Below are 16,262 nucleotides of genomic sequence, written 5' to 3' on the forward strand. Positions count from 1 at the left end.
TGTAATGATGTAATTAATTCATAATTCATTAATATTAAGTTGAAATTCATGGGACCACAGGGCCCAGCCTTTGCTCCACATGTGCATCAGTGAGCCTTGGTCACTCATGACCCTGTCAGTGATTTACCACTGTTCCCTGGACCACTTTTTATAGATACTGACCACTGCAGACTGGGAACACATAATAAGAGCTGCAAGTTTGAAAATGCTCTGATCCAGTCGTCCAGCCATCACAATTTGGCCGTTGTCAAACTCACTCAAATCTTTAAATTTGCCCATTTTTCCTGCTTCTAACTCAGTGTTGAGGACAAGGTATTCACTTGCTCCCTAATGTATCCCACCAACTAACAGGTTAGTGTTATTCACTTTAGCTGTTAATGGTCATAATGTTATGCCTGACCTGTGTATAAACACAGTATGCAAAATAGACTGTTCAATGTGAGTGAAGTTAACACTTTGATTATCTGTCATTGTTTTCTGAATTACTGTGGACACATGGCACTGTGCATCAACATGATGCACACCAGTCTTCAACTGAACAGGGAGAATACTTAACTCAGAAACTCTGCTTTCAAAGAATAGGTATGTTGAATGACACCCCTTGAAGCAAGGGATTTCACAAGCTGGAATACTTTACTCTCCTCTGAACTATTCAACATGTTTTGAGCAGAGAGTCACAGAAAGCAGAGCACAGACTTTGACAGAAAGCATCAAAGGCACAGGTGTTAATGACACAGTGTTGTCCTTTGCCAAGCTTGACTGGCTGTTGATTATTTCCATTTTAACAGCCCTAGCTTTACTTTTTTGTTTTTGTTTTTACAGCTGGATCTGAGTGGAGCCATTCAGGACCAGGGAGAAGTATGAAGTCAATTTCCTCTTCTTTGGTGGGACTGCAAGACCTCTCCAGTTTGTGGAGGCCTGGTGTGGATTCTGAAGCTTTACTTTACCATCCTGTCCAGCAACTTCTGTTTCTTTTCGTATTTGTTTTGCAGAACAAATCCGCATGTTGCCTTCAATGAAACCAAGATGACGTGCAATGAATTTATCTATCCTAAAAGGGAGATTTTCATGCTTGAACAGACGATGTTTAATGTTCTTGAACTCTGTTCAACATTAGCTGAAGTTGCAGTGCGTTTGCTCTGAAATAGGGGAACCATTATTCTAGTCCAGAGTGGTGGGTATCCGCCCAAACTTATTAGGTGTGGGACGAGCTCAGGTAGATAGTGCATATTGTCTCGATCACCATTAACTTCAGCATGGCACCTGCTCTCCTTACTGCCTATCTGCCACCCACCGCCTTAAGTCAGTGTTCATTTCTGTGCATGGATCCAATCTAATGTCTTCTTCTTCCTCATCATTAGAAACAAACATAGTCTCATCTGCAATTTTTCTCTTGAGATTTGATTAGGACACTTCTGACATAATGGGGCTTTCAAAACTGTTGTTGCCTTCTGTCTCACTTAATACCACAATAGCAATGCTGCATGTTAGGACCTTCTCTTCCTCCAAGGATTGGGACTTGACAAGTTGTGCCATTGATCGCAAGTCTTTTACCTGATCAGGCTTTTTTTCTCAAACAGTCCCACTGGCAAATCATTTTGATGAAGTGTGCCACATCCACTCTGATGAAACATGGTGGTAGTTTGTAGGATTTTTTCTGAAGCAAGACACCAGCGCATTCATTAATGTAGCTCTTCAAATCTGAACGATGTGTTAAAGCCTTCACTAAAGCACCAAGTAAAGCTAAAGAGAAATCACAAATGGCCTCTTTTGGGATTGGTGCTCCAGCACGAATCCATTCTGATAACCATCTTGTGATTGCGTGGACATCATGTCTCTTTGACAACATTTGCACCACTGGGACGTGAGAGTTGTAGCTTCCTGTTAAAACACCTTGATATAGGAAGATATTTCCAGACAAACCATTAGGCCTGAGAAGCTTTTTTACAACTCAGCCAGCTGCATCACAGGCAGCTATGGGGTGCTTCACCATCTTGTACATTAGCATTTGAGTTTGACTCCAGTAGTGACAGAAGAACTTGTCTAATCTAATGTCTCCAATGCTTCCACTGTGAGAAGAACTGTATTTTAATGAGTGGAGTGACAGTATTGGATTTTTATGAGCCACTTCTAGTTGATTTTTTTTGTGTTTGGCCTTATGTAGATGGCTTGGATCTGGATCACCAGTGTCCATAAGCTTTGCTGCCTCTGATGCTCTCCACACATGGGGCTGCAGTCTTCCTTCACAAAGTTCTTTTGTTACTTGTGCCCACAGACTTCTGGACATGGCTCTCTTAGAAAAGCCAGTGTGCAGTGTGCATCTGTGTTTGCCATTACACACTTCAGCACCATTGGGCAGTGAATTTCAGGTTCCGTCTGACTTTTATGAAACAAGATACAGTTGTGGGGTACACATTGGCTCGTTTAAAGGTAATGGTGCATGTACTTTTAATCTCTTTCCAGATTCCCTGGCTTACTACATGAGTCCATGTACCTGGCTTCAAAATGGTGTATTTCCTTTTATTTTTTTAAAGTATTCTTTTTGTATGTGACTTCATCTGGAATCCTATGTATCCACTGTTCAAATGGGAGCTCCACATTGAAAGTCTTGCAGTCTTTGTTTTGAAAAGGAGAGCTACTTGGCTCAAAAGCATTGTCATTGTCACTGCTGTCTATGTCAGTCTCCTTTCATTACTGTAATCCAGAGCAGCCCATACACTGTGTCTGTTTAATTTAACAAAATTGTAAAGTGCTATTGGCGTCATCTTTTCACCAAGTTCTTTGCACAGATTTTGCCATATTCCATCACTTGGAGTTGAAATGTTTCAATTTTTTTTTTTTTTTTTACTGCTTCTTTTGAAGCACAAAGGACTTCAAACACTGCAGTTTTGTTCACCACTGATTTCTTTGGCATCTGTTAAGCAAAATTAAAAAATGTATTATATTACTGCTTTAATTTGGTTATAACTGTAGTTCAAATATTTAAGTGAAAATAAAATTACTTACTTTGATGCACTGCTTTGAAATAGTGATTTGAAGTGTTGATGATTGCTGTTGATCATGATATCTAGCTTAAAATGGCTTCTGTGCCTATTTTAAATTCCTGTTTTGTTCAGTTCCGGTGTTCATTTAATTTAATTTAACTTTTTATTTTTGTGTTGCTTTAAATAACATTATTCTATGTTGTGCACTAATTTAGAAAAACACTGCCTTTGTCATGATTCGGCTGTGTGCAGGCAGGCAGAGAGGGAGGACCCAAAATGCAGGACTCGCGGAAGCGAAAGTGAATTCGGAATAACCAGCTTTATTGCAGGGGAGACTGAACAGAAAACTAACTATACTGGAAAATAACTAAACTGGCATGCAGGCAAACAGAACACACAGGGAGGTAAGAGGGTGAACAGACGTTAACGACGCGACACCGAGTAGGGGAAGACACAGACACTAAATACAAGAGGTGAACGGAGCGAAGAGGAAACAGCTGGGAGACACGGCTGACGCTGATTACACTGACGAGACAGGGAGAGCACAAAGCTGAACGCACTGACATCGGACACAGACCTACAAAATAAAACAGGAAGCACACGACAGACAGAGACACAGACGCAGACTCATAAGCAGGCATAATGACATCATGGACAGACAGGGGGGACATGGAAGGAGGGACCAGGACAGGCACAGAACAGAAACCTAACAAAATGGTGAATAATAATGAAATACCTAATCAGAATAACAAAAGCATAAAGAAACACAAAACACTGAGTCAACAGGCTCAGGACCACGACAGCCTTTTTGTTCATAAAAAGTGCTATGAATAAGAACTTTTTTTTTTTAAATTCTGCAAGCTTGCATGCTCTAAAATGTACAGAAAAAATGCCTGGTGGTTGTCAGGTTCTACCACAGTTTTGATTATAAACCTTGACTAATGATTTATTTTTGATCAAGCCAGGCTGATGGTTTCCCCTGCGTACAGTCTTTCTGCTAGGATAAACAGGCCCTAAACCTGTTTCTATACAAAGAATACAGAAATACTGAAAATGAGTTAATAGTTAAACCTACAGAGATCAAAATGATGAATAAATGGTGCCCACCTACATAAATACCTCTTGTTATTGTTCAGTTAGACTGGTGTTTTTGTTGTAAGCAAAGGAAAGATTGTTCTCAGTGTGTTATTGTCCATGTCACATCTACATGAAACAAACAAGAGCTGAGTGAAGGACACAGAAAATGTTTCCAGCTCTTTCTCCTCTTTCAGATATTCTTTCCATACCTGAGAGTGTCCAGTCTCAAGTGTAGATCCTTTAGCAGCTTCATTCCTGAGTCTCCAGGATGATTGTAGCTCAGGTCCAGCTCTCTCAGATTTGAGGGGTTGGAGCTCAGAGCTGAAGCTATAGAAGCACAGCCTTCCTCTGTGATCAGACAGCCTGAAAGACTGCAGACACACAAAATAACAGTCCATCTGTGAACACTTTATTTTAAAAGGTTTTTAATCATATCCATATTCATTTCCATCCATTAAATCAGGGGTGGGCAATTCCAGGCCCCGAGGGCCGGTGTCCTTGCAGGTTTTAGATCTCACCTTGGGTCAACACACCTGAATCACATGACTAGTTCGTTACAGGCCTCTGGAGAACATCAGGACATGTTGAGGAGATAATTTACCCATTTAAATCAGCTGTGTTGGTTCAAGGACACATGTAAAACCTGCAGGGACACTGGCCCTCGGTGCCCACCCCTGCATTAAATCAATGTATATTTATTTATAGTGACCACATGCAACAGACAACAACAGCTGTCTCAAGTTGTTAAATTGTGTAAGGTGTAAGGAGTTTATTCCAGCATGACTAAAATGTGATTCAGAGTCACCTGATTCAGTTCTAACTCAAAGCTATAAGTATAAAGGGCGTCTTTTTCTGAACCCAAACTGGGAGCTGGTTCCATAGAAGAGAGACCTCTATCCTAGTTATACAAACTCTAACAGCCATGAGTAAGTCTGCAGTCTTAGTGTAAAGTGCTCTATTTGAATGGATAAAGTAAGTACTGAACACAGCACCAATTTTCTAAGTAAATTTATTTCTAAAGGTGCTATTGGCATGAAATTCTCAAAAGATATGCGTAATAACCCATCCAATCCACACATGCAAAGAAATTAAACCATAGATGTCCTTAAATTATGTTTTGTGTAATAATTAGAAGTGACACAGGACAAATGTTTCTAGTGTTGAAAATTTTAGTAAGTGTTCTTACTAATTTTTTTTGTCTAAAAGCTTTTGTTGGCGCTGACAACTTCAAGATGTCTCCTCCCTGCAGCTGTCAGACTGTACAATCAGAACTGCTCCCAACAATCATAGATGTTTACATCTGCGCTGTAACTGCAATAAGTTATTCAACCGATTCGCACTACAACCTGGTTTGCCTCTTATCTGTAGTTATTTATATTTAATTTAATAGCTGTACAGTACTCTGCTTATAGTAACCATTGTCCTTAATGTAAATATGTAAGAAAAATTGTGTATGTTTCTGTTCTGTGTCCTGTGTACTGTTTGTTTGTACATGTGTCTTTTTGGCTGCTGTTACAACCAAATTTCCCCTTGTGGGACAATTAAAGGATTATTCTGTTCTTCTATTCTATTCTATTCTGTATGGAGAAATTAGTCACATGCATCGCTCAGGTGTGGTTCTTCATCAAAAATAATCTTCAAATCTAGAAGGCTACATTCTACGAACTCTGACCTTTAGATCTTGCTATAGATTTTCAGTTGGATTCAGTTTGGGTGATTGGCTGGGCCAATCTTTACTTTCTTTCTCTGAAACCAATTGAGTTTCCTTGACTGAAACATCCACCCTCATTTCATTTTCATCATCCTGGTAGATGACAACAGATTTTTATCAAGAATGTCTCGTTGCATTTTTCCAATCATCCTCCCTTCCTTCTATATGAAGCATGCAAGTGCCCTGTGCTGAAAAATACCAATACACTATGATGTTCCCACATCCAAACGTCACTGCTGGTGTTTTGGGGGTGAAATGCAGTGAAATACTATGGCATCCAAAGATTTTAATTTTGGTCCAATCTGAACAGACTACATTCTCCTAGTATTTCACAGGCTAAATATTTTTCAGCAAACTTTAAATCATGGTGTTTCTTCAGTAATGGAGTCTTGCATGATCAGAGTGCTAATAGGCCATGGTGGTTGAGTGAATTGCTTATACTTTTCTTAGCAACAATTATACCTGCTGTTTCCAGGTCTTTCAGTAGCTCCTCACAAGTGGTTCTTGGATCTTGGATAATTCTTTTCACTTGTCTGTCTGGCATTTGTGAGGAGCACTTGGTCATTGTCAGTTTATGGTGAAATTATGTTCTTTCTACATCTGGAACAGAGCTCACTGGAACCTTCAGTAGTTTAGAAATTCTTCTGTAGCCTATACCATCAGTATGCTTTGCAGCAGTTGTGAAGGTCTTGAGAGAGCTCACCAGTTATACACACAGTGATATTTTTCTTGTGTGACACCTTGGTTATGAGACACATTTTTATAGGCCATCAGTTGGGACTAAGACAAATCATATTAATTTGCACTGAGTGGAAAGATTTCTAATTACTATGATGTTCCAAGTCTTTTTACACCTACTTTACTTCATGTATTCAATACTTTTTCCCTGTATCATTTCTCATTGTCACACATAATTAATGACCATCTATGGTTTGATTTCTTTGTTTGTTACTGACATCTGGTGATAATTTCATGTCAACAGCACTAAATAGAAATATATTTACTTAGAAAGTTGGTGATGTGTTATTGCTTATTTTTGCTGTTGTAAATGAGAAGAAGTTGTTGCTCTGGATACAGCAGGAAGCCACTGATGAAAAGTCAATATGGATGAAATTTGATCTCTCTCTTTCTAGTCACTCTTAGTACTCCCACTGGAAGATTTTGCTTAAACTAAAGACTCTTCAGGGAGCTTTTAAAGCAGTTTAACCTCAAAGCAATAAATGCCACCCATCAGCACTACTCTGAGACTTTGTTTCTAATTCTAGAAACATTAAATAGAGCAATCCCAGTTATTTGTTAAATGTGCACATCAAAGTACATATCCTTAAAAAAGTGTATTCGAGTTTCATGACAGTGTTACCAGAAGCTGAGGTAATGCCATCTAGAATAAGTATAAATTAAAAAACAAAAATTAATACATTCTTAAACATCAAGTTAAAGGTAGTCACCCTCGTACTAAATACTCATTCAATTTCAGATTTTTATTTTTCGGTTGTAACTTCAGTAACAATTTCAAACTATTGCAAAGGCAATAAGGTAAACCCTTGTGAGCTAAGAAAACAATTTATGATTATTTGATCGGAACAGGCCTTGCATTATCATAAAAGGGCTGACTGGATATATTACTTTGATTTGTAGACTGTGGCAAACTTGTGACAAAAATAATTAGGCCCAGAGAACAGTTAATATTTGATATGTTTGTGATGTTCGTTTTATATTTACGGTAAAGGGGTTTATTATATTATTATTATATTATTATATTTATTATAGGGAACAACTCGGAGTTAGCATTAGTGTTTTTTTTCTGACAAAAGAATGTGTTGGATGCAATGGCTTGTGAAAGTCAAGAATAAATGTACTTATAGGACTAAAGAATAAGAAGGAAACTCTGAAATGAATTTTGTCTTCTTTTATTAATATGGGTTCTGCTCAGTGTTTAACTCAGTCTAATCCTCATGTGTTATCCATCCATGAGGTTTCAATACTATTAACAAGACAATCTACCTGTGTGAAAGTAAAGTTTAGGTAGCGTCTATAAATTGTGGTGACACATGGCATTGAAGAAAAACAAAGTAAAATCACTTCCATCTAATTGAGATTTGCAGGGGGTGAAGTGTATCACAGCTGACATTAAGTGTACACCTGGATAGGTTACCAGTCTACCACAGGGCTAATACGGAGCGATAAGATAATCATACACGTTCACTTTTTTCCACCTTTCTTTGTAATTTTGCTTTGTGACATTGTATTTATTTTTATTGAACGAAGTTGATGTTATGTGTTTTAATTGCTGTGACATTAAATTCCCAATACTCTCACTTTGAGAAATCAACCTTTGAAAGTCCATCCATCCATCCATCCATTCGCTTCTGCTTATTCTTTTCAGGGTCGTGGGGGGGATGGAGCCTATCCCAGCTGTCTTAGGGCGAGAGGCGGGGTACAGCCTGGACAGGTCACCAGTCTGTCGCAGGGCTAACACATAGACATAGACAACCATTCGCACTCACATTCACTCCCACATTCACACCTATGAGCAATTTTCCAATTAACCTATCCCCACTAAGTGAATGTCTATGGACTGTAGGAGGAAGCGGGAGGACCCAGGGAGAACATGCAAACTCCACACAGAAAGACTTTGAAAATATATATTTCAAAATTCCAGAAACTTTCGTTGCAAAGAGTGAAAAGAGTAAAAAATAGAAACACACCTGGACATGTAATTCTCTGGATTTAAACTAGCCTGGTAACTGGTGTATGTTCAAACCAGTGTCATGCATATCAGTAATTTTTACCAGTTCAAAAACAAAAGAATTTGAAGAAGAAAAACCTTTTCAGACAATAATCCAACCAAATTGAATTCAAAGTGACTAAAGAATTCTGTACAGGTAGTGGCTTATGCACTAATATTATTCAGATTAGGTAATCTAAAGTGGTAATGAGTGTAAAAGTCTGAAACCTGACCTGAGAGTTTCCAGTTTCCAGTATGGACTCTTGAGGCCAACAGACAAAAGCTTCACTCCTGAATCCTGCAAGTTGTTGTTACTCAGGTCCAGCTCTCTCAGACTAACGGGCGGGGAACTGAGAAGTGAGGACAGAGCATCACAGCTTCTCTCTGAGAGGTCACAGCCACTCAGTCTGAAAAACAATGATAATAGTGGTTAAATCACTTAATATTGAACGTAAAAAAGAAAAACAGAGTGTGCACTACAGTTCTTGGTTATTTCAAATAAATCAAAACATGTCTCAAATTTGTCAAATATAAAACACCTTAAATTTGCCCAGTAAAAACACAACTATGCCTGTATAATTAAATCTAAACCAGGGAGGAGCTGGTAGATTTAGTCATACTTGTGTAGTACCCACTGGCACAGGCACAGTAGGCACAGTCTGTGTGGTTTTTTTTTTTTTTGTTCTGTTTTGTTCAGGTAAGTAGAATAAACATTTTAAGCAGACACAGATGAGTCCATTTTACTTACAGAGCTTTGTTGGAGGCTTTGACCACGGGCAGCAGCCTCAGAAGAGCCTCCTCTGAAGCAGAGTATTTCTTCAGGTCAAACACATTCATATCTTTTTCTGATGACAATAAGATGAAGACCAGAGCTGACCACTGAGCAGGAGACAATTTATCTGCAGAGAGATGTCCCGATCTCAGGGACTGTTGGATCTCCTCCACTAGAGAACAATCATTAAGTTCATTCAAACAGTGGAACAGATTGATGCTTTTCTCTGCAGACAGATTCTCACTGAGCTTCTTCTTGATATACTGAACTGTTCCCTGATTGGTCTGTGAGCTACTTCCTGTCTGTGTCAGCAGGCCTTGTAGGAGAGTCTGATTGGTCTGAAGTGAAAGACCCAGGAGGAAACGGAGGAACAAGTCCAAGTGTCCATTTGGACTCTGTAAGGCCTTGTCCACAGCACTCTCATAGAAGTATTCATCTGTTTCAGACTGATGCGATGATTTTTGTTGCTTTTCCAGCAGAATAACTCCAGAGTTAATAAATGTCAGGTGGACATGAAGAGCAGCCAGAAACTCCTGAACACTCAGATGAACAAAGCAGAACAGCTTGTCCTGGTACAGTCCTCTCTCCTCTTTAAAGATCTGTGTGAACACTCCTGAGTACACTGAGGCTGCTGTGATATCAATGCCACACTCTGTCAGGTCTGATTCATAGAAGATCAGGTTTCCTTTCTGCAGCTGCTCAAAAGCCAGTTTTCCCAGAGACTCAATCATCTTCCTGCTCTCTGGACTCCAGTGTGGATCTGTCTCAGCTCCTCCATCATACTTGACTTTTTTCATTTTCACCTGAACCACCAGAAAGTGGATGTACATCTCAGTCAGGGTCTTGGGCAGCTCTCCTCCCTCTTTGGTTTTCAGCACATCCTCCAGAACTGTAGCAATGATCCAGCAGAAGACTGGGATGTGACACATGATGTGGACACTTCTTGATGTCTTGATGTGGGAGAATATCCTGCTGGCCTGCTGTTCATCTCTGAATCTCTTCCTGAAGTACTCCTCCTTCTGTGAGTCATTGAACCCCCTGATCTCTGTCACAATGTCAACACATTCTGGAGGGATCTGATTGGCTGCTGCAGGTCGTGTGGTTATCCAGAGGCGAGCAGAGGGAAGAAGATTCCCCCTAATAAGGTTAATCAACAGCACATCCACTGTGGTGGACATTCTAGGGTCAGTTAGGATTGTAGTTTTGTGGAAGTCCAGATGAAGCCGACACTCATCCAGACTATCTAAGATAAAAACAACCTGGACGTTTTCAAAGCTGCAGATTCCTGCTTGTTTGGTTTCAGTAAAGAAATGATGAACAAGTTCCACCAAGCTGAACTTTTCCTCTTTAAGCACATTCAGCTCTCTGAAAGTGAATGGAAATATGAACTGGATGTCCTGGTTGGCTTTGTCTTCAGCCCAGTCCAGACTGAACTTCTGTGTTAAGACCGTTTTCCCAATGCCAGCCACTCCCTTTGTCAGCACTGTCCTGACTGGTTGTTCTCTTCCAAGTGAGGCTTTAAAGATGTCTTCTTGTCTGATTGTTGTTTCTGGTCTGTCTGGTTTCCTGGATGCTGTTTCAATCTGTCTGACCTCATGTTCATCATTGACCTCTGTAGTCTCTCCCTCTGTGATGTAGAGCTCTGTGTAGATCTGATTCAGAAGGGTTGGGTTTCCTGCTCTAGCAACCCCCTCAAACACACACTGGAACTTCTTCTTCAGAGAAGATTTGAGTTCATGTCGAAAATCTGGAGCAAATATTTCTGAACACACACAATAAATACATTTAATGATGGAATTATTATTTAGTAAATACACTTACATTTTTCTTGCCTAAAGAATAGGTTTTTGAATCTATGCTGGTCCATTTCTTCAGACATTCTTAAATTTCCCATTAATGCAGCAGCTTAAATCTTTAAATACATCCTCTTACTGCTCTGCAGACAGTCAGCCAGTTCCTCCTTCCTCATTCTCCTGAGGAAGTGCAGTGTGATTTTCACAAATGCTTCTCTGCTGTTTCTGTTTTCCTCTTTATTTTCATCCTCCAAGACCTCCTCATCCTCTTTCTGGCTCCCTAAGGATTCTGGGTAATCTGAACTTAGAATTTTCTGGATCTCCTTCAGCTCATTCTTCACAAAAGTGATGATGTTATCCTCCAGTAGCTGGAACAGAAGATGATATGAATAATCCAGCCAGACTGAAATCATTGACCAAAACCTCAGATGATGGACACATTAACAATTCAGTGGTCTATAAGTGCAGTATGGGATGAACAGAACAGATGTAAGAGCAGTTGTTCTGCATGTACAGACCATAAATACAGAGTCCAAATGTGTCTGATGGTGTTTGGCAGGTTGATCAATGGGAACCTTTGAACTCTCCTGGTCCACTCTATGAAGAATCATGAAGAATTAGTTCACATTATGACTTTCCACACAGAGATAAATACAAGCTAAAGGACACAAGACATGCTTTGCTGTTTGTCTTGGTGTCAAACTGAGAATCTTCTCTCTGACATTTGAGAAGATCAGATCAGATGAGAAATATGAAGAGTTTTGTTTTGGACTTTGTTTATTTTCATTTTTATATTTCGGACTAGTCAGGTCTTAAATTTTAAAGCCAAAATGATAAATTTATCTTAACCCCTCTATGAAGTACATCCCATGAGATCAAGAACTTTGTGAACATTCTTCCCAGAGCTTGTCATCCATCTTCATTATTGTCCTTTTTGATAGGTTTTTGTGGCTGAGGTCAACTCAGAGTCAGAAATCATGGCTGTTATGTTTGTCTTAAAGAAAGACATAATTAATCTACTTGACAGTTTTATGACTTAAAAATGGGTCACGCTCCCAAAATAAACCATATATCTAACTAATTAGGAATTTCTTTAGCATCAAATAATTTACACTATCAAAAAGAGCCATAACTCATCATAATCACCAGGTGAACCTCATATAAAATAAAAACGATAAAAAACTAAAACTTTCTAAACTAACCATAAGTACTAATTATTAGCTTGCAAAACAAACACTCTTCTTTAACAGGTGTTCATATAGTAGTATAACATATGATATAAATGTATTTAAAACGTGTAAATAGGTCAGCACAAATCCAGTACATAGGTACAAACATCTAGCATAATAATTCCCACTCCAACTTCATGGCCTTCCAGTGTATTTAGGTCAATTGTGTTAATACAATATGTAAAAATTACACTCAGTATAGAAACACATCCTACAAATACTCATTCTTCAATCTTTGACTGCTGTATTTATGAAAAGAAAAACTCCCAAAACACACAGCTTTACATATGAACATAGAAATGTGTGTGAAAAAGAGCTGAGCTGGCATTAAACATAATGTAAACATTTTAAGAAACAGCATTTAGTGACACATTACCTCTCTGCAGCAGAAGAATTTTCTTTAAAATCAACATTTAAATGCTTTAACTCATCACTTTTTAAGGACACACAGCTGGGTTCAGGTTTCTGATACATCCTGATAGAGAAAAAAAACAAAAGCACACTTTAGGTTAAAGTTTTAAATTTCTGTAAAGAATTGTGAAACTAAAATAATTTTGCATAAACTAGAAGAAAACTAATTCCAAACATGATGAATATGATGGAGCAAACTACAGCAGATATAATAAATAATCCAAAACTCAAATTATTCTATTCAACAATTTGTTCTCTGAAATATTTTTTGGCCCCATTTTAATGCTGAGACATACTTACTCTGTGTCAGATAAATGTCTTTGTTTCAAATCAATATTAAAATTCTTTGAATGGTCGCTCTTTAAGGACACACAGCTGGGTTCAGCTCCAGGTTGGTTCCTGTGAATAATGATGGAGCAGTGATGTGAGTGCTGAGCTGTGACATGGAGAAGAGTCATGGACAGTTAGAGATGGTCATCTCACCTCTGAGCTTTGGTCTGGCTCTCATGTTCCCCACACAGAGTGGTTTTAGAGGGGGGGACTCCCTCCTCTCTGTCCTCACACTGATCCATGCTGCTGAATTCACATCCACATCAGCTCACGCACACTTTCTACCTTCACCTGCAGAGGAAACACAAATCATTCATGTGCACATCAACTGAAATCCTCCTTTCCATCATGTGTGCTGTCCAAATATCAGCTGCTTCTTTTGTCCTTCCTCTCAGTGTCAGCTGAATGCAGTCAGACAGCAGTGTGAGGCAGAGGAAGCTGCCATCAGCTGCTCTACTTCTACTATCAGTCCACTAGATGGAGCCATAAAACACACATGATGCATTCACTGACACACACTGATTCACTGTGACTGGAAGTTTCAGTCCATTAAGCCTCCACTCATCTGCATTGTACCCCCCCCCCCCCGAGTTCGACTCCACCGCCAGGTCAGGGCCTTTCTGTGTGGAGCTTGCATTTTTTTTTTCCTCCCACAGTCCAAAGACATGCAGCTAGTGGGGTTAGGTTAACTGATGATTCTAAATTCCCATAGATGTGAGTGTGAATGACTGTCTGTCTGTTTGTGTTAGCCATGTGACAGACTGGCGACCTGTCATAAGTTGCTCAGAACAAAACCATAATCTGAGCAAAAAATAAATAAATAAATAAAAATTAATGGGCATTATGATGGTGTAGACATGAGGAGTCAGAGAAGAGTGTAGTCGTGACAGACCTGCTGACTTTACAAAGTAAGGTAAACCTATATTATAGGAAGTATATGAAGAGATTAAACTGATAATACAAGCTAAAAATAAAACACATGTATGACTGTGTGTGACAGGAAAAGTAGTGAACAGAAGTTTACAATTAAAAGTGTGGCATGTTTGAAAAAGTTTGGTCAGTGAGACTGAAAAATAGCTGCATAAGTTACCATTGGGAACATACCCCTGTAAGAACCCTGACATTACCTTGATAAGATCAAATCCTGCTTCGTAGTACAGACCTCAGTAAGAGGACGCGGTCCAGTTAGATTCTTATATGTTGTGAGTAGAAGGACTAAGAAGGACTGGTGTTTCCCAGTCTGCAGTCTGCCTGCAGAAAATTAACCAATGGAACAAATTGAAGCTGATTATTTCACACACATATTTCAGCTCACAGCTTTAAAATTACAACATTAAACCATTGTTACTACAGAGAAATCTACCATCATTTTTAAAAAACACTTTAATTTAATACATTTCTGAGAAAGATCAACAAAGATCCATGAAAAGGACTCCGATTTATTCACAGATTAATTACTTATCACTGGAAACATTCTTTATGTGATCATGATTCTGTTTGCCTGTAGATGTAGTTCACGTTTACATTGATCTTTTTTAAATTCAATGTTTTAACAACATTTTATCTGTACTTAAGAGTTTTGAATATTTCAGTGTGAAATGCTATCAGAGCACATCCAGACTCTCTGTAGATGTTCAACAACTCCCCAAAAATATATTCAGTGATGTTTGGAATCAGTCATGTAGGGAAAAAGCTGCCCTGATGTCCACAGAATCAGTATTTCTAGATATGTATAGATCTCACCGAGATCACCGGCTCTGTCTCTACTTTGATGACAGACTGATGATGTCAGCACTCATGCTGAACACAGACTGTGGGGAGTGAACTGATGTCTAACTGGGACTTTAATGTCTTTAAACACAAATTTGTGCAGATTAATTGTACTCTGATATCAGCTTTAGGAGTAAGGTGATGATTTACAGACAGCTGCTTCAGGCTCCCTTGGGCATGTCAGTGAGAAAGTCAGTAACAATTGTGATTGATATGTAATCAGCTTTAAATGATTATGTTTAAATTTAATAAAGTTTAACAATAAAAGTTCATAAAAACTTTTGGTCCAGTCAGTCTCTGAGTAACACCACTCTTCTCTGGGTGTAAACAGTGAACAATAGCCTACTTCCTGTTTGAAGAGAGCCAGAAGTTTGTGACGCAGTATTTTTATTTCGAGGTTTATGTTGAATTAGATTGAGGCAGGAAAAGCTGCCTTCAGTCATCAGTAAGTGGATCCACAGTAACAACGACTCTGAGTTCAGCTGCTGATCATCAACTAACGGTTTCTGCTCTCATTCCCGGACTCTGATCGCACACACTCACAGAAAATGGCGAACAGGTTACCAGTCGCTTCGAGTCCGTTACTTTGAACTATGCAGCAGCAGGTTTGTGCTGTTTGTGCTGGAACTAAGCTGCACACAGCTGATGTTAACTTAAAAAAAAAAAAACCATCACAGACTGCTTCCCTTACCTTCACATGGATATTCACACCGACAAGATCATCTGCGACACCAAGTTCAGGAAAACGAAAGTGAAACTTTAATAAAAAGTAGAAAAAAGCTGGGACAGGAGGGAGGGGTTTGTGGGAAAGCTGGGGCTCGGAAACATAAGTTTCGAGTCACATCCTTTGTTTAGGAATAAAAATGTAAATGTTTGTTGGAGGGTTTAAAGAAGCTGAATCATTTTGTGTGACAGTTAAAGTCAAACACTTGTTGTAGAGAGAGAGACTGTCTCTGCTGATCAAACAGGTCTCACTGTAATGTCTCTTTAGTCAGACTCTGTCTCTGCTACATTACTGACTGAAAGCCGTCACATTCACATTTTGTAATGTGAATGCAGATATACATATACACTTTTGTTTTAATACTCTGCTGAAGGAATACATTTTCTATCTGCAACCTGTTGAGTCTTATCTGACACACAAGGAAGCAGTGCAATAAAGCTGACATCACAGTTTTTCTAATCTGCAGCAAAGTAACTGCAGGCGACATGAACTGAATATTCTCAGCTGAACTGAGCTTCAGAGAAACACAACACACTGATATTCACTGTGAAAGTTTTAAAAAGACAGACAAACAACATCTGAATCGTTGCTTCCATCTTTAAAGTACAAAAGAGGAAGAAGTTTATCAGGAATCGTTTAGAACAGTTTAAAACATCAACTGATTGAATCCATGAATCTGAAAATGTGTTTCTGAGTGAAAGAGACAGACATGTAAAGACTGAACTATCTGTTC

At 38.9% G+C, this 16,262-nt stretch overlaps 1 protein-coding gene across 1 annotated transcript in view; it reads right to left on the bottom strand.

Moving 5' to 3' along the window:
* The window catches only part of LOC116319830 (NACHT, LRR and PYD domains-containing protein 3-like), a gene marked incomplete at its 3' end in the record, with an annotated part of 38,394 nt that extends 22,811 nt beyond the window's left edge, over positions 1-15,583 (bottom strand). The window contains exons 1-9 of the mRNA XM_039606491.1: positions 15,497-15,583; positions 14,163-14,286; positions 13,189-13,326; positions 13,006-13,104; positions 12,671-12,769; positions 11,584-11,662; positions 11,205-11,433; positions 9,249-11,034; positions 8,734-8,907 (exon numbers count right to left, since the gene is read on the bottom strand). Of these exons, the coding sequence (XP_039462425.1) occupies positions 8,734-8,907; positions 9,249-11,034; positions 11,205-11,433; positions 11,584-11,662; positions 12,671-12,769; positions 13,006-13,104; positions 13,189-13,277 (2,555 nt within the window). The remainder of the gene's footprint in view (positions 1-8,733; positions 8,908-9,248; positions 11,035-11,204; positions 11,434-11,583; positions 11,663-12,670; positions 12,770-13,005; positions 13,105-13,188; positions 13,327-14,162; positions 14,287-15,496) is intronic.
* Between the last annotated feature and the right edge of the window lie 679 nt (positions 15,584-16,262).

Source organism: Oreochromis aureus, linkage group 23, assembly GCF_013358895.1.
Source record: "Oreochromis aureus strain Israel breed Guangdong linkage group 23, ZZ_aureus, whole genome shotgun sequence".
Classification (NCBI taxonomy): domain Eukaryota; kingdom Metazoa; phylum Chordata; class Actinopteri; order Cichliformes; family Cichlidae; genus Oreochromis; species Oreochromis aureus.